This window comes from Lagenorhynchus albirostris, chromosome 2, assembly GCF_949774975.1.
Source record: "Lagenorhynchus albirostris chromosome 2, mLagAlb1.1, whole genome shotgun sequence".
Lineage (NCBI taxonomy): Eukaryota > Metazoa > Chordata > Mammalia > Artiodactyla > Delphinidae > Lagenorhynchus > Lagenorhynchus albirostris.
The window spans coordinates 43102147-43126919 of NC_083096.1; the positions used below are offsets into that span (position 1 = coordinate 43102147).

The 24773-nt window shown below is 39.5% G+C and overlaps 1 protein-coding gene across 5 annotated transcripts in view; it reads left to right on the forward strand.

The window, feature by feature from the left end:
• The window catches only part of KCNK2 (potassium two pore domain channel subfamily K member 2), a 165411-nt gene that overhangs the window by 136291 nt on the left and 4347 nt on the right, over positions 1-24773 (forward strand). For 2 of the 5 annotated variants that reach the window (XM_060142139.1, XM_060142138.1), the window contains exons 7-8: positions 20294-20645; positions 21160-22405. In XM_060142139.1, coding sequence (XP_059998122.1) covers positions 20294-20611 — 318 coding nt within the window. In that variant the 3' untranslated portion in view covers positions 20612-20645; positions 21160-22405. Of the gene's footprint in view, positions 1-20293; positions 20646-21159; positions 22406-24773 lie in introns of those variants that run through there. The other 3 variants (XR_009539184.1, XR_009539183.1, XR_009539185.1) reach the window with 3 other exon arrangements.

A 24773-nucleotide genomic window follows, 5' to 3' on the forward strand; every position in this document is an offset into this window, starting at 1 on the left:
CCTTTTCTCCTCACCCTCTCCAGCATTTATTGTTTGTAGATTTTTTGATGATGGCCATTCTGACTGGTGTGAGATGATATCTCATTGTAGTTTTGATTTGCATTTCTCTAATGATTAATGATGTTGAGCACTCTTTCATGTGTTTGTTGGCAGTCTATATATCTTCTTTGCAGAAATGTCTATTTAGGTCTTCTGCCCATTTTTGGATTGGGTTGTTTGTTTTTTTGTTATTGAGCGGCATGAGCTGCTTGTAAATTTTGAAGATTAATCCTTTGTCAGATGCTTCATTTGCAAATATTTTCTTCCCTTCTGAGGGTTGTCTTTTGGTCGTGTTTATGGTTTCCTTTGCTGTGCAAAAGTTTTGAAGTTTCATTAGGCCCCATTTGTTTATTTGTGTTTTTATTTCCATTTCTCTAGGAGGTGGGTCAAAAAGGATCTTGCTGTGATTTATGTCATAGAGTGTTCTGCCTATGTTTTCCTCTAAGAGTTTGATAGTTTCTGGCCTTACATTTATGTCTTTAATCCATATTGAGCTTATTTTTGTGTATGGTGTTAGGGAGTGATCTAATCTCATACTTTTACATGTACATGTCCAGTTTTCCCAGCACCACTTATTGAAGACGCTGTCCTTTCTCCACTGTACATTCCTGCCTCCTTTATCAAAGGTAAGGTGACAATATGTGTGTGAGTTTATCTCTGGGCTTTCTATCCTGTTCCACTGATCTATCTTTCTGTTTTTGTGCCAGTACCATACTGTCTTGATTACTGTAGCTTTGTAGTATAGTCTGAAGTCAGGGAGCCTGATTCCTCCAGCTCCGTTTTTCATTCTCAAGATTATTTTGGCTATTCGGGGTCTTTTGTGTTTCCATACGAAATGTGAAATTTTTTGTTCTAGTTCTGTGAAAAACGCCAGTGGTAGTTTGATAGGGATTGCACTGAATCTGTAGATTGCTTTGGGTAGTATGGTCATTTTCACAATGTTGATTCTTCCAATCCGAGAACACGGTATATCTCTCCATCTATTTCTATCATCTTTAATTTCTGTCATCAGTGTCTTACAATTTTCTGCATACAGGTCTTTTGTCTCCTTAGGTAGGTTTACTCCTAGATATTTTACTCTTTTTGTTGCAATGGTAAATGGGAGTGTTTCCTTGATTTCACTTTCAGATTTTTCATTAGTGTATAGGAATGCCAGGAGATTTCTGTGCATTAATTTTGTATCCTGCTACTTTACCAAATTCATTGATTAGCTCTAGTAGTTTTCTGGTAGCATCTTTAGGATTCTCTATGTATAGTATCATGTCATCTGCAAACAGTGACAGCTTTACTTCTTCTTTTCCGATTTGGATTCCTTTTATTTCCTTTTCTTCTCTGATTGCTGTGGCTAAAACTTCCAAAACTATGTTGAATAAGAGAGATGAGACTGGGCAACCTTGTCTTGTTCCTTATCTTAGTGGAAATGGTTTCAGTTTTTCACCACTGAGGACGATGTTGGCTGTGGGTTTGTCATATATGGCCTTTATTATGTTGAGGAAATTTCCCTCTATGCCTGCTTTCTGCAGGGTTTTATAAATGGGTGTTGAATTTTGTAAAAAGCTTTCTCTGCATCTATTGAGATGATCATATGGTTTTTCTCCTTCAATTTGTTAATATGGTTTATCGCATTGATTGATTTGCGTATATTGAAGAATCCTTGCATTCCTGGAATAAACCGCACTTGATCATGATGTATGATCCTTTTAATGTGCTGTTGGATTCTCTTTGCTAGTATTTTGTTGAGGATTTTTGCATCTGTGTTCATCAGTGATATTGGCCTGTAGTTTTCTTTCTTTGTGACATCCTTGTCTGGTTTTGGTATCAAGGTGATAGTGGCCTCGTAGAATGACTTTGGGAGTGTTCCTCCCTCTGCTATATTTTGGAAGAGTTTGAGAAGGATAGGTGTTAAATCTTCTCTAAATGTTTGATAGAATTCGCCTGTGAAGCCATCTGGTCCTGGGCTTTTGTTTGTTGGAAGATTTTTAATCATAGTTTCAATTTCAGTGCTTGTGATTGGTCTGTTCATATTTTCTATTTTTTCCTGATTCAGTCTTGGCAGGTTGTTCATTTCTAAGAATTTGTCCATTTCTTCCAGGTTGTCCATTTTATTGGCATAGAGTTGCTTGTAGTAATCTCTCATGATCCTTTGTATTTCTGCAGTGTCAGTTGTTACTTCTCCTTTTTCATTTCTAATTCTATTGATTTGAGTCTTCTCCCTTTGTTTCTCTATGAGTCTGGCTAATGGTTTATCTATTTTGCTTATCTTGTTAAAGAACCAGCTTTTAGTTTTTTTGATCTTTGCTATCGTTTCCTTCATTTCTTTTTCATTTATTTCAGCTCTGATTTTTATGATTTCTTTCCTTCTGCTAACTTTGGGGTTTTTTTGTTCTTCTTTCTCTAATTCCTTTGATGCAAGGTTACGTTGTTTCTTCGAGATGTTTCGTGTTTCTGAAGGTGGGCTTGTATTGCTATAAACTTCCCTCTTAAAACTGCTTTTGCTGCATCCCATAGGGTTTGGATTGTCATGTTTCCACTGTCATTTGTTTCTAGGTATTTTTTTGATTTCCTCTTTGATTTCTTCAGTGGTCTCTTGTTTATTAAGTAGTATATTGTTTAGCCTCCATGTGTTTGTATTTTTTACAGATTTTTCCTGTAATTGATATCTAGTCTCATGGCGTTGTGGTCAGAAAAGATACTTGAAACAATTTCAGTTTTCTTAAATTTACCAAGACTTGATTTGTGACCCAAGATATGATCCATCCTGGAGAATGTTCCATGAGCACTTGAGAAACATGTGTATTCTGTTGTTTCTGGATGGAATATCCTATAAATATCAATTAAGTCCATCTTGTTTAATGTATCATTTAAAGCTTGTGTTTCCTTATTTATTTTCATTTTGGATGATCTGTCCATTGGTGAAAGTGGGGTGTTAAAGTCCCCTACTATGATTGTGTTACTGTCGATTTCCCCTTTTATGGCTGTTAGTATTTGCCTTCTGTATTGAGGTGATCCTATGTTGGGTGCACAAATATTTACAATTGTTATATCTTCATCTTGGATCTATCCCTTGATCATTATGTAGTGTCCTTCTTTGTCTCTTCTAATAGTCTTTATTTTAAAGTCTATTTTGTCTGATATAAGAATTGCTACTCCAGCTTTCTTTTGGTTTCCATTTGCATGAAATATCTTTTTCCATCCCGTTACTTTCGGTCTGTATGTGTCTCTAGGTCTGAAGTGGGTCTCTTGTAGACCACAAATATATGCGTCTTCTTTCTGTATCCATTCAGCCAATCTGTGTCTTTTGGTGGGAGCATTTAGTCCATTTACATTTAAGGTAATTATGGATATGTATGTTCCTATTCCCATTTTCTTAATTGTATGGGTTCGTTATTGTAGGTCTTTTCCTTCTCTTGTGTTTCTTGCCTAGAGAAGTTCCTTTAGCAGTTGTTGTAAAGCTGGTTTGGTGGTGCTGAACTCTCTCAGCTTTTGCTTGTCTGTAAAGGTTTTAATTTCTCCATCAAATCTGAATGAGATCCTTGCTGGGTAGAGTAATCTTGGTTGCACAGTTTTCTCCTTCATCACTTTAAATATGTCCTGCCAGTCCCTTCTGGCTTGCAGAGTTTCTGCTGAAAGATCAGCTGTTAATCTTATGGGGATTCCCTTGTGTTATTTGTTGTTTTTCCCTTGCTGCTTTTAATATGTTTTCTTTGTATTTAATTTTTGACAGTTTGATTAATATGTGTCTTGGCGTATTTCTCCTTGGATTTATCCTGTATGGGACTCTCTGTGCTTTCTGGACTTGGTTAACTATTTCCTTTCCCATATTGGGGAAGTTTTCAACTATAATCTCTTCAAATATTTTCTCAGTACGTTTCTTTTTCTCTTCTTCTTCTGGAACCCCTATAATTCGAATGTTGGTGCGTTTAATGTTGTCCCAGAGGTCTCTGAGACTGTGTTCAGTTATTTTCATTCTTTTTTCTTTATTCTGCTCTGCAGTAGTTATTTCCATTATTTTATCTTCCAGGTCACTTATCCGTTCTTCTGCCTCAGTTATTCTGCTATTGATCCCATCTAGAGTATTTTTAATTTCATTTATTGTGTTGTTCATCATTCTTTGTTTCATCTTTAGTTCTTCTAGGTCCTTGTTAAATGTTTCTTGCATTTTGTCTATTCTATTTCCAAGATTCTGGATCATCTTTACTATTATTATTCTGAATTCTTTTTCAGGTAGACTGCCTATTTCCTCTTCATTTGTTAGGTCTGGTGGGTTTTTATCTTGCTCCTTCATCTGCGGTGTGTTTTTTCTGTCTTCTCATTTTGCTTATCTTACTGTGTTTGGGGTCTCCTTTTTGCAGCCTGCATGTTCGTAATTCCCGTTGTTTTTGGTGTCTGTCTCCAGTGGCTAAAGTTGGTTCAGTGGGTTGTGTAGGCTTCCTGGTGGAGGGTAATAGTGCCTGTGTTCTGGTGGATGAGGCTGGATCTTGTCTTTCTGGTGGGCAGGTCCACGTCTGGTGGTGAGTTTTGGCGTGTCTGTGGCCTTATTATGATTTTAGGCAGCCTCTCTGTTAATTAGTGGGGTTGTGTTCCTGTTTTGCTAGTTGTTTGGCATAGGGTGTCCAGCACTGTAGTTTGCTGGTCGTTGAGTGAAGCTGGGTGCTGGCGTTGAGATGCAGATCTCTGGGAGATTTTCACCGTTTGATATTATGTGGAGCTGAGAGGTCTCTTGTTGACCAGTGTCCTGAAGTTGGCTCCTCCTCCTCAGAGGCACAGCACTGACTCCTGGCTGCAGCACCAAGAGCCTTTCATCCACAGGGCTCAGAATAAAAGGGAGAAAAAGTAGAAAGAAAGAATTACTAGAAGTAGGGAAGGAAGGGGGGGGGAGGGAGGGGGGAGAGAGAGAGAGAGAAAGAAAGAAAAGAGGGAGGGAGGAGGGAAGGAAGGAAGGAAGGAGGGAAGGAAGGAAAAAAGAAAGGAAGAAGATAAAGTAAAATAAAATAAAGTAAAATATAATAAAGTTATGAAAATAAATAATTATTAAGAAAAGAATTTTTTTAAAAAACGGACGGATAGAACCCTAGGACAAATGGTGGAAGCAAAGCGATACAGACAAAATCTCATACAGCAGCATACACATACACACTCACAAAAAGAGGAAAAGGGGAAAAAATCATAAATCTTGCCCTCAAAGTCCACCTCCTCAATTTGGGATGATTCGTTGTGTATTCATGTATTCCACAGATGCAGGGTACATCAAGTTGATTGTGGAGCTTTAATCCGCTGCTTCTGAGGCTGCTGGGAGAGATTTCCCTTTCTCTTCTTTGTTCTCACAGCTCCCAGGGTTCAGCTTTGGATTTGACACCGCCTCTGCGTGTAGGTCGCTGGAGGGCGTCTGTTTTTCGCTTAGACAGGACGGGGTTAAAGGAGCCGCTGATTCGGGGGCTCTCGCTCACTCAGGCCGGGGGAGGGAGGGTTACGGAGTGCGGGGCGAGCCTGCGGTGGCAGAGGCCGGCGTGACGTTGCACCAGCCTGAGGCACGCCGTGCGTTCTCCCAGGGAAGTTGTCCCTGGATCCCGGGACCCTGGCAGTGGGCCACAGGCTGCAAAGCCTCCCCGGAAGGGGGTGTGGATAGTGACCTGTGTTCGCACACAGGCTTCTTGGTGGCGGCAGCAGCAGCCTTAGCGTCTCCTGCCCATCTCTGGGGTCCACGCTTTTAGCCACGGCTCATGCCCGTCTCTGGAGCTCTTTTAAGCAGCGCTCTTAATCCCCTCTCCTCGTGCACCAGGAAACAAAGAAGAAAAAGTCTCTTGCCTCTTCGGCAGCTCCAGACTTTTCCCCAGACTCCCTCCCGGCTAGCCGTGGTGCACTAACCCCTTCAGGCTGTGTTCATGCAGCCGACCCCAGTCCTCTCCCTGCGATCCGACCGAAGCCGGAGCCTCAGCTCGCAGCCCCGCCCGCCCCGGCAAGTGAGCAGACAAGTCTCTCGGGCTGGTGAGTGCCGGTCGGCACCGACCCCTGTTGCTGCGCTCTCCTCCGCGGCCCCGAAGCTCCCCCCACTCCACCACCCGCAGTCTCCGCCCGCGAAGGGGCTTCCTAGTGTGTGGAAACCTTTCCTCCTTCACAGCTCCCTCCCACTGGTGCAGGTCCCGTCCCTATTCTTTTGTCTCTGTTTATTCTTTTTTCTTTTGCCCTACCCAGGTACGTGGTAGGTGTCTTGCCTTCTGGGAGGTCTGAGGTCTTCTGCCAGCGTTCAGTAGGTGTTCTGTAGGAGTTGTTCCATGTGTAGATGTATTTCTGGTGTACCTGTGGGGAGGAAGGTGATCTCCGCGTCTTACTCTTCCGCCATCTTCCCCTCGTCCCTCCAGCTGTATTTTTAATGTATGTCTTCAGCATTCTCAAAACACCTCATGCTTTAAAGATCTCCAGAACTCTGAGTTTAGGCAATCTGTAGCACTTCTGGTGAGAATTTCAGAGACCTCAGGCCATGGTGCCACTTGGTGCCTAGAACCTGTGAGTTGTATTCTAGGGAGGAGTGTCCCATTTTTTCAATTTTATATCACTTATTCTGTATCTGGTATTCTCCTATAAGCTCTTTAAGTACCTTTGGCAAGCCATATCATCATCACCAGCCTCATCATCATAATTACTAATTGTGTAGTCCTTTATATTTTAAGAACACAGACCCCCACACATGTACACACACATGCACACACACAATACTTGTTTCTCCTGTGAAATAGATTATTATGACCTTATTTTATAGATAAGGAATCTGAAACTCAAAAAAGGTTACATTGCTTGCCTGTAGGCACACAGGTAAGTGACAGAGCTGGAACTGGAGGCTTCTTCCCACCTCCTGCTAAACCCTCTTCCCTCTGTTTTCTGACATTTTCAGCTGCAGCCCTATGACCTCTTGAGATTGTCTTTCCACCCTTGGAAACTCCAGAGAAATTAGAAAAAAAAAAAGTCCCCCAAAGTGGTATTCTACCAGCCTCTGCCAGAGATTTAGTGCAATTAAAGATAAGAAAGTAAAGAGTTATGGATTAAGACAAGTCTGAGCTTTCCTTGCATTTAGCCTTTTCCTAATTTGCAGGAATCACTAATTTGTGGAAACACCTGGCTCTACAGAATGCTGTGTGTGTGTCATTAGTGCAACCTGAGAGATCATGGTGACTTTGTGAAACCTGTGTCTGGAGAAAAATCAGATCAAGTCTAAGGAAGGTTTTCATTCTTCCTTCAATTTATCATGACCAGTGAAATTTCAAATCGCAACAGAGAGATGATTAAAATTTCTAAAGAATTTTCTGTGCAGGTGCCATGATCTAGTGAAAGACAGAGGTTACCTAAGTGTGCAGAAAGAGGAAACAGAGGGGTGACTGGGAACCCAGAGTCTGAAAACAGTAGGGATTAGATGGAAATTTCACAGTGTCCTCAAAATCTGAAAATATACATGTCTTTTGACCCGGTGTTTCCACTTCTAGTAATACTTGAACACATCAGCAAAGGTATGGTTATAAGAATGTTCACTGAAGTATTATTTTCCATAGCGAAAACAAACAAAAACCAAATCCATATGCATCAAGAGGGGCATGCCACACCCATCATCCTGTGCAGTGCTAGGCAGCTGGTAGAAACTGTGAAGTAGTATAATGAGTACTAAATGGGAAAAATGACTAAGATTGGTTAAGTGGGGAAAAAAGCCATTTGCAAAACAACGTCATTAATATAAGACCACTTTTGCAAAAATATTAATGATCATCAAAATGGAAGAGGAATAAAGTAAGGTTAGCACAGAGAAGAAAAACAAGTGGCAGTATGTGTGCTACACTGTGTCTCATTGTTATCATTGAGATGTGAGATTACAGAGAACTTGAATTTGGGGGGGATATATTCATTCATTTCACAGGTATTTCTTAGAAGTCAGCTACATACCAGGTACTGTCTAGGTGCTGAGGATATTCATAGAACTTATATCCTAATTGGAGGAGATAGAAAATTAGCAAATAAATGTATTAACATTTGAATTTTGGGTAAGCAAAGTCTATTATTATTAACAATAAGAAGATTTTATTATTGAAGTATAGTTGATTTACAATGTTGTGTTAGTTTCAGGTGTACAGCAAAGTGATCCAGTTGTACATACATATATATATTCTTTTTCAGATTCTTTTCTTTTATAGATTATTACAAAATATTGAGTATAATTCCCTGTGCTATATAATAAGTCCTCGTTGGTTATCTATTTCATATATAGTAGTGTGTATCTGTTAATCTCAAACTCCTAATTTATCCTTCCTACCTTCTTGTTTTCTATGTCTGTGGGTCTATTTCTGTTTTGTAAATAAGTTCATTTGTATCATTTTTTAAGATTTCACTTAAGCGATATCATATGATATTTGTCTTCGGCTTACTTAGCATGATAACCTCTAGGTCCATTCATATTGCTGAAAATAGCATTATTTAGTTCATTTTTATGGCTGAGTAATATTCCATTGTATATATGTGTGTATATCTGTACATATACATGTACACATATGTGTGTATATATGTATATGTGTGTGTGTGTGTGTATATATATATATATATATACACACACACACACACCACATCTAATAAGAAAATATTTTTAAGATAGAAATATGAGAAGACCATTACCAAAGAAAAAGAGAGGCAGATCCTATGAAGGTCAGTGGCCTTACTGGAGGTAAAAGTTTGGTAACCAAAACAAAGCTAATGGAAGCAACTCAACAAGTGGTTGATCTCCAAAATATACAAACAGCTCATGTGCTCAATATCAAAAAAGCAAACAACACAATCAAAAATGGGCAGAAGAGCTAAAGAAACATTTCTCCAAAGAAGATATACAGATAGCTAAAAAGGACATGAAAAGAGGCTCAACTTCACTAATTATTAGAGAAAGGCAAATCAAAACTACAATGAGGTATCACGTCACACCAGTAAGAATAGCCATCATCAAAAAATCTACAAACAATAAATGCTGGAGAGGGTGTGGAGAAAAGGGAACTCTCTTGCACTGTTGGTGGGAATGTAAATTGGTGCATCCACTATGGAGAACAGTATGGAGGTTCCTTGAAAAACTAAAAATAGAGCTACCATATGATCCAGCAATCCCACTCCTGGGCATATATCTGGAGAAAACCATAATTTGAAAAAATACATGACCTCAGTGTTCATTGCAGCACTATTTACAATAGCCAAGACATGGAAGCAACCTAAATGTCCATCAACAGAGGAATGGATAAAGAAGATGTAGTACATATATTCAATGGAATATTACTCAGCCATAAAAAAGAATGAAATAATGCCATTTGCAGAAATATGGATGGACCTAGAGATTGTCATACTGAATGAAGTAAGTCAACAACAGAGAAAGACAAATATCATATGATTTCGCTTATATGTGGAATCTTAAAGAAATGGTACAAATGAACTTATTTACAAAACACAAATAGAGTCACAGATGTAGAAAACAAACTTATGCTTACCAAGGGGGAGGGGGGGAGGGATAAACTGGGAGTTTGGGATTGACATATACACACTATGATATATAAAACAGATAACTAATAAGAACCTACTGTGTAGCACAGGGAACTCTACTCAATACTTTGTAATGACCTATATGGGAAAAGAATCTAAAAAAGAGTGGATATATGTATATGTATAACTGATTCACTTTGCTGTACAGCAGAAACTAACACAACATTGTAAATCAACTATACCAACTAAAAATCAATTTAAAAAAATAATAGACCTAATTTTAGGTCCATAAGTTCAGACAGTGCCTCCAGACTTAGGGCATGATTGAGCGGCTTGCTCAGATTGATGTCCTTTAAGTAAGTGATTATTTCTCATTACACACTTGTATGTGGGAGGAAATTGAATATAGTTGTTGATTGTTACACTTTTCAAAGACATTTATTTAAACAAAAATGTAGATTCTTAGCTGTTCCCTTTATAATATTAACCTTACTACTAAGATAAGCTCATCATAGAAAACAGTATATTAGTATTTGTTCTTTTTACACTTAGAAAATTATGAATTCTCAAATGTAACAGATTAATTCCTCTTTAATAAGATCACTAGTAAGGTGGGAATAAAAGAAATGTTTAGTTTTCATCAATAATTACTGTTTTATTTCATTTTTTAACATCTTTATTGGAGTATAATTGCTTTACAATGGTGTGTTAGTTTCTGCTTTATAACAAAGTGAATCAGCTATACATATACATATATCCCCATATCTCCTCCCTCTTGCGTCTCCCTCCCACCCTCCCTATCCCACCCCTTTAGGTGGTCACAAAGTAACGAGCTGATCTCCCTGTGCTATGCGGCTGCTTCCCACTGGCTATCTATTTTACATTTGGTAGTGTAAATATGTCCATGCCACTCCCTCACTTCATCCCAGCTTACCCTTCCCACTCCCCGTGTCCTAAAGTCCATTCTCTACGTCTGCGTCTATATTCCGGTCCTGCCCCTAGGTTCTTCTGAACCTTTTTTTTTTTTTAGATTCCATATATGTAGGTTGATCCATCTCACTACACATAATTGAATTTCATTTCTTATTATGGCTGAGTAATATTCCATTGTATATACGTGCCACATCTCCTTTATCCATTCATCTGTCGATGGACACTTAGGTTGCTTACATGTCTTGGCTATTGTAAATAGAGCTGCAATGAACATTATGGTAACATGACTCTTTATGAATTATAGTTTTCTCAGGCTTTATGCCCAGTAGTGGGATTGCTGGGTCATATGGTAGTTCTATTTTTAGTTTTTAAAGGAACCTCCATACTGTTCTCCATAGTGGCTGTATCAATTTACATTCCCAACAACAGTGCAAGAGGGTTCCCTTTTCTCCACAGCCTCTCCAGCATTTTTTGTTTGTAGATTTTTTGGTGCTGGCCATTATGACTGGTGTGAGGTGATACCTCATTAGAGTTTTGATTTGCATTTCTCTAATGATTAGGGATGTTGAGCATCCTTTAATGTGTTTGTTGGCAATCTGTATATCTACTTTGGAGAAATGTCTATTTAGGTCTTCTGCCCATTTTTGGATTGGGTTATTTGTTTTTTTGATATTGACCTGCACTAACTGCTTGTAAATTTTGGAGATTAATCCTTTGTCACTTGCGTCGTTTGCAAATATTTTCTCCCGTTCTGAGGGTTGTCTTTTGGTCTTGTTTATCGTTTCCTTTGCTGTGCAAAAGCTTTGAAGTTTCATTAGGTCCCATTTGTTTATTTTTGTTTTTATTTCCATTTTTCTAGGAGGTGAGTCAAAAAGATCTTCCTGTGATTTATGTCATAGAGTATTCTGCCTGTGTTTTCCTCTAAGAGTTTTATACTGTCTGGCCTTAAATTCAGGTCTTTAATCCATTTTGAGTTTATTTTTCTGTATGGTGTTAGGGAGTGTTCTAATTTCATTCTTTTACATGTAGCTGTCCAGTGGCACTTATTGAAGAAGCTGTCTTTTCTCCATTGTATATTCTTGCCTCCTTTATCAAAAATAAGGTGACCATATGTGTGTGGGTATATCTCTGGGCTTTCTATCCTGTTCCATTGATCTATAGTTCTGTTTTTGTGCCAGTACCATACTATCTTGATTACTGTAGCTTTGTAGTAGAGTCTGAAATCAGGGAGCCTGATTCCTCCAGCTCCATTTTTCTTTCTCAAGATTGCTACGGCTATTCAGGGTCTTTTGTGTTTCCATACAAACTGTGAAATATTTTTTCTAGTTCTGTGAAAAATGCCAGTGGTAGTTGATAGGGATTGCATTGAATCTGTAGATAGCTTTGGGTAGTACAGTCATTTTCACAATGTTGATTCTTCCAATCCGAGAACATGGTATATTTCTCCATCTATTTGTATCATCTTTAATTTCTTTCAGCAGTGTCTTATAGTTTTCTGCATACAAGTCTTTTGTCTCCTTAGGTAGGTTTATTCGTAGATATTTTTTTCTTTCTGTTGCAGTGGTAAATGGGAGTGTTTCCTTAATTTCTCTTTCAGATTTTTCATCATTAGTGTATAGGAATGTGAGAGATTTCTGTGCATTAATTGTGTACCCTGCTACTTTACCAAATTCATTGATTAGCTCTAGTAGTTTTCTGGTAGCATCTTTAGGATTCTCTATGTATAGTATCATGTTATCTGCAAACAGTGACAGCTTTACTACTTCTTTTCTGATTTGTATTCCTTTTATTTCTTTTTCTTCTCTGATTGCTATGGCTAAAACTTCCAAAACTGTGTTAAATATTAGTGATGAGAGTGGACAACCTTGTCTTGTTCCTGATCTGAGAGGAAATGGTTTCAGTTTTTCACCATTGAGAATGAAGTTGGCTGTGGGTTTGTCATATATGGCCTTTATTATGTTGAGGTAAGTTCCCTCTACGCATACTTTCTGGAGGGTTTTATCATAAATGGGTGTTGAATTTTGTCGAAAGCTTTTTCTCCATCTATTGAGATGATCATATGGTTTTTCTCCTGCATTTGTTGATTGATTGATTTATGTATATTGATTGATTTGCGTATATTGAAGAATCCTTGCACTTCTGGGATAAACCCCACTTGATCATGGTGTATGATCCTTTTAATGTGCTGTTGGATTCTGTTTGCTAGTATTTTGTTGAGGATTTTTGCATCTGTGTTCATCAGTGATATTGGCCTGTAGTTTTCTTTCTTTGTGACATATTGGCTGGTTTTGGTATCAGGGTGATGGTGGCCTCGTAGAATGAGTTTGGGAGTGATCCTCCCTCTGCTATATTTTGCAAGACTTTGAGAAGGATAGGTATTAGCTGTTCTCTAAATGTTTGATAGAATTCACCTGTGAAGCCATCTGGTCATGGGCTTTTGTTTGTTGGAAGATTTTTAATCACAGTCTCAATTTCAGTGCTTGTGATTGGTCTGTTTATATTTTCTGTTTCTTCCTGGTTCAGTCTTGGAAGGTTGTGCTTTTCTAAGAATTTGTCCATTTCTTCCAGGTTGTCCATTTTATTGGCATAGAGTTGCTTGTAGTAATCTCTCATGATCCTTTGTATTTCTGCAGTGTCTGTGGTTACTGCTCCTTTTTCATTTCTAATTCTATTGATTTGAGTCTTCTCCCCTTTTTTCTTGATGAGTCCGGCTAATGGTTTTTCAATTTTGTTTATTTTCTCAGAGAACCAGCTTTTAGTTTTATTGACCTTTGCTGTTGTTTCTTTCATTTGTTTTCCATTTATTTCTGATCTCATCTTTATGATTTCTTTCCTTCTGCTAACTTTGGGGTTTTTTTGTTCTTCTTTCTCTTTGCTTTAGATGTAAGGTTAGGTTGTTTGAGATGTTTCTTCTGTCTTGAGGTAGGATTGTTTTGCTATAAACTTCCCTTTTAGAACTGCTTTTGCTGTGTCCCATAGATTTTGGGTCGTCCTGTTTTGTCATTTGTTTCTAGGTTTTTTTTATTTCCTCTCGGATATCTTCAGTGACCTCTTGGCTGTGTAGTAGTTTGTTGTTTAGCCTCCATGTGTTTGTATTTTTTACAGATTTTTTCCTGTAATTGATATCTAGTCTCATAGCATTGTGGTTGGTAAAGATACTTGATACGATTTAAATTTTCTTAAATTTACCAAAGCTTCATTTGTTACCCAAGATATGATCTATCCTGGAGAATGTTCCATGAGCAATTGAGAAAAATGTGTGTTCTGTTGTTTTTGGATGGAATGTCCTATAAATATCAATTAAGTCCATTTTGTTTAATGTATCATTTAAAGCTTGTGTTTCCTTATTTATCTTCATTTTGGATGATCTGTCTGTTGGTGAAAGTGGGGTGTTTAAGTCCCGTACTATGATTGTGTTACGGTCGATTTCCCCTTTTATTGCTGTTAGTATTTGCCTTATGTATTGAGGTGTTCCTATGTTGGGTGCATAAATATCCACAATTGTTATATCTTCTTCTTGGATCGATCCCTTGATCATTATGTAGTGTCCTTTGTCTCTTGTAATATTCTTTGTTTTAAAGTCTATTTTGTCTGATATGAGAATTGCTACTCCCATTTTCTTCTGATTTCCATTTGCATGGAATATCTTTTTCCATCCCCTCACTTTCAGTCTGTATGTGTCTCTAGGTATGAAGTGGGTCTCTTGTAGACAGTACATATATGGGTCTTGTTTTTGTATCCATTCAGCAGTCTATTGTCTTTTGGTGGGAGCATTTAATCCATTTATATTTAAGGTAATTATCGATATGTATGTTCTTATTATCATTTTCTTAATTGTTTGGGGTTTGTTATTGTAGGTCTTTTCCTTCTCTTGTGTTTCATGCCTAGAGAAGTTCCTTTGGCATTTGCTGTAAAGCTTGTTTGGTGGTGCTGAATTCTCTTAGCTTTTGCTTTTCTGTAAATGTTTTAACTTCTCTGTTGAATCCAAATGAGATCCTTGCTGTGTTATCTTGGTTGTAGGTTTTTCCCTTTCATCACATTAAATATGTCCTGCCACTCTCTTCTGGCTTGCAGTGTTTCTGCTGAAGGATCAGCTGTTAACCTTATGGGGGTTCCCTTGTATGTTATTATTTTCTTTTCCCTTGCTGATTTTAATATTTTTTCTTTATATTTAATTTTTGATAGTTTGATTAATATTTGTCTTGGCGATTTCTCCTTGCATTTATCCTGTATGGGACTCTCTGTGCTTCCTGGAGTTGATTATCTCCTTTCCCATATTATGGAATTTTTCAACTATAATCTCTTCTCAGTCCCTTTCTTTTTGTCTTCTTCTTCTGGGACCCCTATAATTTGAATGTTTGTGCATTTAATGTTGTCCCAGAAGTCTCTGTGCTGTTCTGACTTCTTTTCATTCTTTTTTCTTTATTCTGCTCTGCCGTAGTTATTTCCACTATTTTTTTAAAATTAATTAATTAATTTTTGGCTGTGTTGGGTCTTCGTTTCTGTGCAAGGGCTTTCTCTAGTTGTGGTAAGCAGGTGCGGGCCTCTCAGTATCATGGCCTCTCTTGTTGCAGAGCACAAGCTCCAAATGCACAGGCTTAGTAGTTGTGGCTCACGGGCCCAGGTGCTCCGCGGTATGAGGGATCTTCCCAGACCAGGGCTCGAACCCGTGTCCCCTGCATTGGCAGGCAGATTCTCAACCACTGCACCACCAGGGAAGCCCTATTTCCACTATTTTATCTTCCAGGTCACTTATTCGTTCTTCTGCCTCAGTTATTCTGCTATTGATTCCTTCTAGAGAATTTTAAATTTCATTTATTGTGTTATTCATCATTGTTTGCTCTTTAGTTCTTCTAGGTCCTTGTTAAATGTTTCTTGTATTTTCTCCATTCTATTTCCAAGATTTTGGATCATCTTTACTATCATTGTTCTGAATTTTCAGGTGGACTGCCTATTTCCTCTGCATTTGTTTGGTCTGATGGGTTTTTATCTTGCTCCTTCATCTGCTGTGTTTTTCTCTGTCTTCTCATTTTGGTTAACTTACTGTGTTCGGGGTCTCCTTTTGCAGGCTGCTGGTTCATAGTTCCTGTTGTTTATGGTGTCTGCCCTCAGTGCCTAAGGTTGGTTTTGTCGGTTGTGTAGGCTTCCTGGTGGAGGGGACTGGTGCCTGTGTTGTGGTGGATGAGGCTGGATCTTGTCTTTCTGGTGGGCAGGACTGCGTCCAGTGGTGTGTTTTGGGGTGCCTGTGACCTTATTTCGATTTTAGACAGCTTCTCTGCTAATGGGTGGTTTTGTGTTCCTGTCTTGCTTGTTGTTTGGCATAGGGTGTCCAGCACTGTAGCTTGCTGGTTGTTGAGTGGAGCTGGGTCTTAGCGTTGAGATGGAAATCTGTGGGAGAGCTTTCGCCGTCTGATATTATGTGGAGCTGGGATATCTCTGGTGGACCAATGTCCTGAGCTTGGCTCTCCCACCTCAGTGGCACAGGCCTGACACCTGGCTGGAGCACCAAGACCCTGTCAGCCACATGGCTCAGAAGTACAGTGCTCCCAAAGTCCACCGTCTCAGTTTTGGGATAATTTGTTGTCTATTCAGGTATTCCAGTGATGCAGGGAACATCAATTTGATTGTGCAGTTGTTGGTTTTTTTTTTGCGGTACGTGGGCCTCTCACTATTGTGGCCTCTCCCGTTGCGGAGCACAGGCTCCAGATGCGCAGGCTCAGCGGCCATGGCTCACGGGCCCAGCCGCTCCACGGCATGTGGAATCTTCCCAGACCTGGGCACGAACCGGTGTCCCTTGCATCGGCAGGCGGACTCTCAACCACTGTGCCACCAGGGAAGCCCTGATTGTGCAGATTTAATTTGCTGCTCCTGAGGCTGCTGGGAGAAATTTCCCTTTCTCTTCTTTGTTCTCACAGCTCCTGGGTTTCAGCTTTGGATTGGCCCCGCCTCTGCATGTAGGTCACGTGAGGGCATCTGTTCTTCACTCAGACAGGACGGGGTTAAAGCAGCAGCTGATTAGGGGGCTCTGGTTCACTCAGGCTAGGGGCGAGGGAGGGGTACGTAATGTGGGGTGAGCCTGCAGCGGCCGAGGCCGGTGTGACATTGCAACAGCCTGAGGCGCGCTGTGTGTTCTTCCAGGGAAGTTGTCTCTCGATCAGGGGACCCTGGCAGTGGCGGGCTGCACAGGCTCCCAGGAGGGGAGGTGTGGATAGTGACCTGTGCTCGCACACAGGCTTCTTGGTGGCGGCAGCAGCAGCCGTAGTGTCCCATGCCCGTCTCTGGGGTCTGCACGGATAGCTGCGGCTCGTGTCCATCTCTGGAGCTCGTTTAGGCGGTGCTCTGAATCCCATCTCCTCGTGCACCTCGAAACAATGGTCTCTTGCCTCTTAGGCATGTCCAGACTTTTTCCCGGACTCCCTCCCGGCTAGCTGTGGCGCATTAGCCCCCTTCAGGCTGTGTTCACGCAGCCAGCCCCAGTCCTCTCCCTGCGCTCTGACCTCCGAAGCCTGAGCCTCAGCTCCCAGCCCCGCCCGCCCCGGTGGGTGAGCAGACAAGCCTCTCGGGCTGGTGAGTGCTGGTCGGCACCAATCTTCTGTGCGGGAATCTCTCTGCTTTGCCCTCTGCACCCCTGTTGCTGAACTCTCCTCTGTGGTTCCGAAGCTCCCCCTCCGCCCCCCGTCTCCACCAGTGAAGGAGCTTCCTAGTGTGTGGAAACTTTCCCTCCTTCACAGCTCCCTCCCAGAGGTGTAGGTCCCATCCCTATCCTTTTTTCTCTGTTTTTTCATTTTTCTTTTGCCCTACCAAGGTATGCGGGGAGTTTCTTACCTTTTGGGAAGTCTGAGGTCTTCTGCCAGCGTTCAGTCAGTGTTCTGTAGGAGTTGTTCCACGTGTAGATGTGTTTCTGATGTATTGTGGGGAGGAAGATCATCTCTACATCTTACTCCTCTGCAGTCTTGAAGATCTCCTACTGTTTTATTTTAAATAGCAAATTTCAGGGCTTCCCTGGTGGCGCAGTGGTTGAGAGTCCGCCTGCCGATGCAGGGGACATGGGTTCGTGCCCCAGTCCGGGAAGATCCCACATGCTGCGGAGCGGCTGGGCCCACGAGCCATGGCCGCTGAGCCTGTGCATCCGGAGCCTGTGCTCTGCAACGGGAGAGGCCACAACAGTGAGAGGCCTGCGTACCACAAAAAAAATAAATAAATAAAATAGCAAATTTCACACTGCTCAGGATTATCTGTACTGTAAACTAGAAGAATTTAATAACATGTTGGACAATGATTAACTGTATTGTTCAAGACCATATTAATCAGGTTTTCTCTTTGTGTTTCTGCACCATCTTTAAGCAGGCTGCAATTTTCCGTCTTTAAAATTAAATTGAAACTGGTAGAGAAACAACTGAATCTCTTAACTGTTTATGTTAAAATATTATTTTGAAACTTTCTTGATAGTATTTACTTATTAATTCAATGCAATTCATCAAGTTTCTACTCAGTGCCTTCTCTATTCCAGACACTAGATGTTTTATATACACCAATGAATGTAGTATAGGCTCCGAACTCAAGAATGCTTAGTCTAATCAAAAAGACAGCTAGGTATATAGAAAAAGAATATCAACAGTTGGAGGGTTTATTTATAAGTGCATTTGGAATGATTCAGCATTTTTTATAAGTGCATTTGGAGTGATTCAGCATTTTTTTACCACTGACTGATACTGCCTATACTTTTCTAACCAGAGAGTCCCCCCAAAGCAGAATTAAACATTCAATAATTGCTTTTAGAGCTAAGTACAGTCATACACGGTCCCTTATGGGAACAGTAAGAATCTTCAGGCTGAATCACTATAAATTTAGCACTTCTTTCCCTGCAAGTTCCCTTTAAGTTGCCTCAGTGATTAAGGAATGCTTGATCTTGCCAGTTATGCATGCCACAAAGTTCTCATTTTTCCAGTTCGCTTTTTTCAGAACCAGACCCAGAAAACAAGCAATTATTTCTTGCTAGGTCAATACAAGTGGGAAATAAAAGACCTTTATAAAATAAAGGTAGATCATCAAATGTGTACATGTATGTGATTATGGATGGATGAGGAAGAGTTGGTCTGCCATGTGCCACCTTCTAAGGATATTTGAACAGTTTTCGTACACACACATACACACAAACATATCTATGACCATCCGAGTGCACGTATACATCATGTTGAAGTAGACGTACATACATCTGCTCTCTTATAAATCAGATTTTCAGTATAAATATTTAGAACCCAACTTTGTCCGATCAAGCTGCTATAACAAAATACCACACACTGGGGATCTTATAAACAGCATTGATTTCTCACAGTTCTAGAGATTCAAGATCACAGTGCCAACATGACAGAGTCAGGACTCTTCCTGGCTTGTAGACAGAGCCTTCTTACTGTGTCCTCACATGGTGGAAGGGGTGAGGGATCTCTCTGGAACCTCTTTTGTAAGAGTGCTGATCTCATTCATGAAGGCTTCACTGCATGACTTAAGCACCTCCCTAAGGCCCCACCTCCTAATATAATCACCTTTGCAGTTAGTAGTTCAACATATGAATTTTCAGGAGACACCAACGTTCAGACTGTAGCAGAAACCATCAGTTTCTGATCACATCCAAATTTTAAACAAAAAGCGACAGAGGTAAAATAAGACAAAACAAAGCAGTAGTTATTTGCTTGCCAGGTAAAAAGGAGCCCATTTCACTTAAAAATTGAGTTCTGTGGAGCTCCCTAATCCAAGAGCAGAAGTGCTAGCAATAGGGAATGGGGGAGTTGTTCCACGTTAGGAGATTATTCTAAGAGATATCCTAGATTATTAAATTCTAGTTGGTTAAGAAAAAGATTATAAAGTTTCCCATGGGATGGGTCATTATTCTGTTTCAGGTCACTAAAGTGCAGATATAATTTTAAAGAGGTCAAAGAAAACATTATGCATATGCTTAGCACTTGGCAATGTCTTTTTCTTCAACCTCAAACAAAGGCCACAATGATAACTATACAGTGATAGGCTCTTGCAGTTGAAGTGTATTACCCAGCCATCCTGCTAGGTGTGTGCTGTGAAGATGCCTGTTCCACAGCTGAGAAAATGGCAGCTCAGACAGGTTAACTTCACTAATTCCACAAACATTCATTGAGAAACTATTCCTTGGACTTAATCATTCTCCAATGGGCCTCAAAATGAACTTGCCAGGCCTTGTTTATTTGCTTTCCCTAGAATCAGAAACAAACAAAGTATTTTATTGCTTATTTAGTAAATAGAGGATTCCTAAATGACCAGTGTGGGGTTGGAGTCAAAGTTCTTGCACACACCATTTCTGCTCTCTAAAATCTCTGTTTATATCCTGAGCAAACAGCATCACTGCTATGAGAACCAACCAAGTCACCTGGGTTCACACTCCAGGCTCTTTTACTCTGTCTTGCTGCTTCTCCTATGTCTTATTGCCTTCTCTACATTCAAATACTTCTTTAAATTACAGATTAAAAAAGAAACAGAGCTTTAAAAAGTTAGAGATTGCCTTTTGATCAGAAGTTTCGATGACAGGATTTGTTTCCCAAAACAAGGGCATCTAGTACCTCTAATATAATTTGGTTAATAGAGTTTAAGCTCACAGATTCATTTTTAGAGTCATATCTATATAAAATGGAAGCTTCTTCCTCACAACTTGCCTAAGTACCTCAATTGTCAGACCTCTCATATTACAAAAGTCTACAATGTTCTTTTCAAAACCCCCAAATACAGTGATCAGAAGGTAAAGCACACAAAACATTGACTGTCCTGTTGGTGTCTCTGTCATTTCTCCGCGTGCATGTTCCAGGTGGGAGAGTTCAGAGCCCATGCTGCTGAGTGGACAGCCAACGTCACGGCCGAATTCAAGGAAACCAGGAGGCGGCTGAGTGTGGAGATTTACGACAAGTTCCAGCGTGCCACCTCCATAAAGCGGAAGCTCTCCGCAGAACTGGCTGGAAACCACAACCAGGAGCTGACTCCCTGTAGGAGGACCCTGTCAGTGAACCACCTCGCCAGCGAGAGGGATGTCTTGCCTCCCTTACTGAAAACTGAAAGTATCTATTTGAACGGATTGACGCCACACTGTGCAGGCGAGGAAATTGCTGTTATTGAGAACATTAAGTAGCCCTCTCTTTGAAGAGCCCTAGGCATAGCCATAGGTGAGGACTTCTATATGCTCTTTTTGACTGTTGTCGGTAGCGTTTTTTAAATTGTGCATGAGCTCCAAAAAGGGAAAAAAAAAATAGATACACCTATCATGGTCATCTACTATCAAGAGAATTTGAATTCTGAGCCAGCACTATCTTTTTGATGATTCTTGTTGAATGGTCCACTTTCTTTGACCAGTGGAATAAAACAAGCAATGTCTGATGCCTTTTTGTGCCCAGACTGTTTTCCTCTCTCTTTTCCAAATGTGCCAAAAGGCCTCAGAATGAATTATAATTGTTTCTGGTAATAATGTAGCTTTGAGGGATCAGTCCTTAACTTTTCAGGGTCTACCTAACTGAGCCTAGATTATGGACCATTTATGGATGACAACATTTCTTTTTGTAAATGGCAAGAAATTCTTATGCAGCCTTTTACCTAAGAAATTTTCTGTCAGTGCCTTATCTTACGAAGAAACAGAACCTCTCTAGCTAATGTGTGGTTTCTCCTTCCCCGCCCCACCCCTAGGCTCAACTCCGCAGTCCTTTACCCCACAACTCCTGTTTGAATACCATACCTTGCTGGAAACAGCGTGTAAAATGACCGGAGTGATGATGCCCGAAGAAGGACTAGATGCCAAATTAGATGGACATTGAAGCAACACTCAGAAACCCTAGCGTTAAAGGCACTGCAGAGAAATGAGGTGCAAAGACGGCCCCTCTGAGTATTTATTTGACTCAGGTACCAATGGTACATATATACAGTGTAATTATTACCAGGCCAGTAAAACTGACTGCTCTCAATCAGTCCCTTTTTTCCTGGCAGTATTTAAAATTTATCATTTTTGACTAACTATATATACATCTTTTAACAGTGGAAGAAGGAAAGCCATATATATATATATCCATATATATACATAAATGATCTGACAAAACTATGAAAATGGGTATTCTTGAAGGCGAATTTAGACAGTTGGTGTGAATTGCCATTTGGATGAAAAGAAGACAGTAAAACGATGTGTTACAAGCATTTGCTAATAAACATTGTACTGCCAGCATCTATTTGCTTTTTGATGTATGAAAAGCTCATATCATTTTCTTTCCTTGGGTAACTTCTGCCAGATGAGGGGAGGGAATGTAGGAGGCAGAGCTGGGCACAGTCCTGACCTTCTGTGGGTGTACCTCTGGAGTTGTGGCTGAGTGTGAGAGCAGAGTTGAAACTGGGATCACTGTGATTTTGCACATGGAAAAATGCAGATTGCAGGCATAATTCATCTCTGACATTAGAGAAAAAGCTGTTATAGCACAATTTAAATCTTGAGAGTTTTTTTTTTTTAAAGATAGAAAAGGCTGTTAATCCTCTTTAGTTTAATTTTATATCTTGCAACTCTTTGGATGTTTTCAAGATTCAGAAGAAATTCAGTAAAGGCACCTAGTAGATTGCTACTCTTTCTTTTATTTTCATACACAGATCTGCTGTACATTGTAAATATAATTTGTAAAATGCAGAAAGAAAATGATTTCCCTAAATATAATTGCAAAACATTACTTTTATTCTTGGGGGTCAGGGGGTGTATCTGAATAAGTGGCATTCAGATTAGGGTCTTAAAAAATAAACCCAGGATCTTAAAAAAAAAAAACTTAATAGATGCTTATTTTCCAAAGTTTAAATTTAAGCTAGAAATGTAAATATTCAGTTAACTTGTTGAAGGTACTTTTATAAACTTAAAAAATTCTAACCAAAATTTTAGAAAGTCAGGCTCTTTTAGAAGGAAAGCTACACCCACTTCCTCAATAACTGTTCTGAAAGTTCATATGGTGGAATGCACCATGTATAAACTGTGAATTGTATTGACAAATAAAGTTTGTAATTAAAGTCGGCATTTTCTGAGTCTCCTGCTTGCTGCTGAGGATTTAGATCTGATTCTGGCTGTGCAGAACTCCAGAACTCCACTTATGCTGAGTTTTTGTGGCTCCTTTGTTCACAGTATTCAAGAAATATTTTTGATGCAGTATTACTACCCTTGTTAAATACATGCAGATGTTCTTCTTGGTGGCTGTTAATCAAAAGTAAAACCCTGATATTTCACTTTTAAAATATGATATTTTAAAGAGCATATAAATTCAAGATGGTTTCTATTAAATTATATTATATCAATATCTTAAATCATTGTTAGGCCTTGTCTTGACACTGAAGTAATTGGAATGCCGAACATGGGCACCTGAATGTTTTTTGTAGGAAAAGTCAAACATCCTGGCAGTGTTGAAGCCTAAAGAAGGTAGTTGCCAACTAATCTTCTAAACCTCATACCCCCAATATTTGGACTACATACCTTGTCAGTATCTTACATAAATTTATTTATTCGTTCCCAGGCACCTTGATACTCAGTAAATATCCTAAAACTGATCCCCAGCATTATCCTTAAGATAGATTGGGGAAAATCTAAGGAAACGTGTGTGTATTATATCAATTTTATTTTTTCAAGTTTCATTCTGTTTACTTCTTGTGGAGAGAATATTGACAAAGGTTTTGACATAGTTTATGAGTTTATTTTTTCAATGGACCAGTTTAAGAATGAGTAGTTTTGCCCTGAAGGATATTTGGGAAAATAAAAAGTACCAAACCCAGCAAGGATCAGGAACCTGTCTGATCTGGAATCTTAGACATGGGTTCTAGACAAGGCTTTCTATCCACCTTACAACTAGTAAATTTAAAATGACTGTTTTGGAGTTCTATTAATTTATTACATAAATCTATGTACTTTGCTGCCATAGTTCATGTGACACTGCCTTTTTTTTCAATAATATTTCACTCTTGCAATACAGGAAAAAGTGAAACTTCTAAAGCCAAGAAGGAATTGAATAATTTGTCTTGGCCGTCAAAAAAAATGAGAGAAGGGTGTAAGGCTTGGTCTTTTTCTCAAATTCTAAGGAACATGACATAAAAGGAGGACTAAATCCCACCTCACTTTGTATAAAACAATCTGTAGAATTCATTGATTCTGAACGCCAAAAGTTCAGACTAAGAGAAATTTTACATTGAACACCAGAAAAAAATATTTAGACATTCTGAAGACTTGAGATAGCTATTTATGCCTAGGACTATTTTTGTTTTCCTTTAAAGAAAAATGTTTGCTGTTCTAGTAAAATCATAACTTATTTGTGGTTTGCATTCCTTATCAAAGTGTGAGTATAAATTTGCTTTTGTGTAAAGTAAAAGCTGTCTCTATTTGAATACTCGTAACTGCATTAAAATTAATATATGATTTTTGCTTCAGCATGACTTTACTTAAATGTTCTTTTCCAGAGAAACTTACTGGTCTTGCGCATGCTCATCTGTTGGTTCTGAGATGGTATGGAGTAACCTGGTTACTTTTGGTAGAAACTTTTGGCAGTAACTTACTGTGGCTATCTTAATAAGGGGGAATCTTCATAACTCCACGGGCCTCCTTCATCCCACCCCACCTCAAAGGATTATACAGCTTTTGTTTCACACATGGTACTTCCCCTCCCAGATCTCAGCTACCCCTTCCTAAAAGGCAGGGATTCGTTCCCATAACCAGGACTTCTGACTCTGCTCTTTTGTTTGACTCAACACCATTTGTTCACTAAGCCCCAGATTTTACTATTTCTAATATTCATAAAAACATTTGTTATTTTCCTAGGATTAGCATTATAAAATATGTTCACTGTGTTATGCTCGTCTCAGTTTACAGCTATGTTGTTTTCTTTTTACCTGTCATTCTTTTCCAAAGTACTTCTGTACATTCACCAAAGACTCGCTGCCTGGTCTTTATTCTTTTTCTTTTGCCCTCTCAGATTGGATTTCTCTCTGAGCTCCATCTTCATCTAGCTAACTCCAGTTGGATATCTCCATTTCTCAAAGGCACCTCAGCATAACTAAGACTCTCATTATCTTTCCCCAGACCTGGGCCTCCTTAGGTGTCACCTATTTCAGCAAATGGCATCACCGTCCATTTGGTTGGGCAAGTCATCTTTGATGTCATCGTCTCTCCTTCCCCCATACCCACCTATCACCAAGACATATTGACTTGCACCCTGAATGTGTCTTGAGTTTATACAAAGTCATAACCTTTATCCAAGCCACCGCCATAGCTCCCCCTTCTATTAACTGCTTTTGTT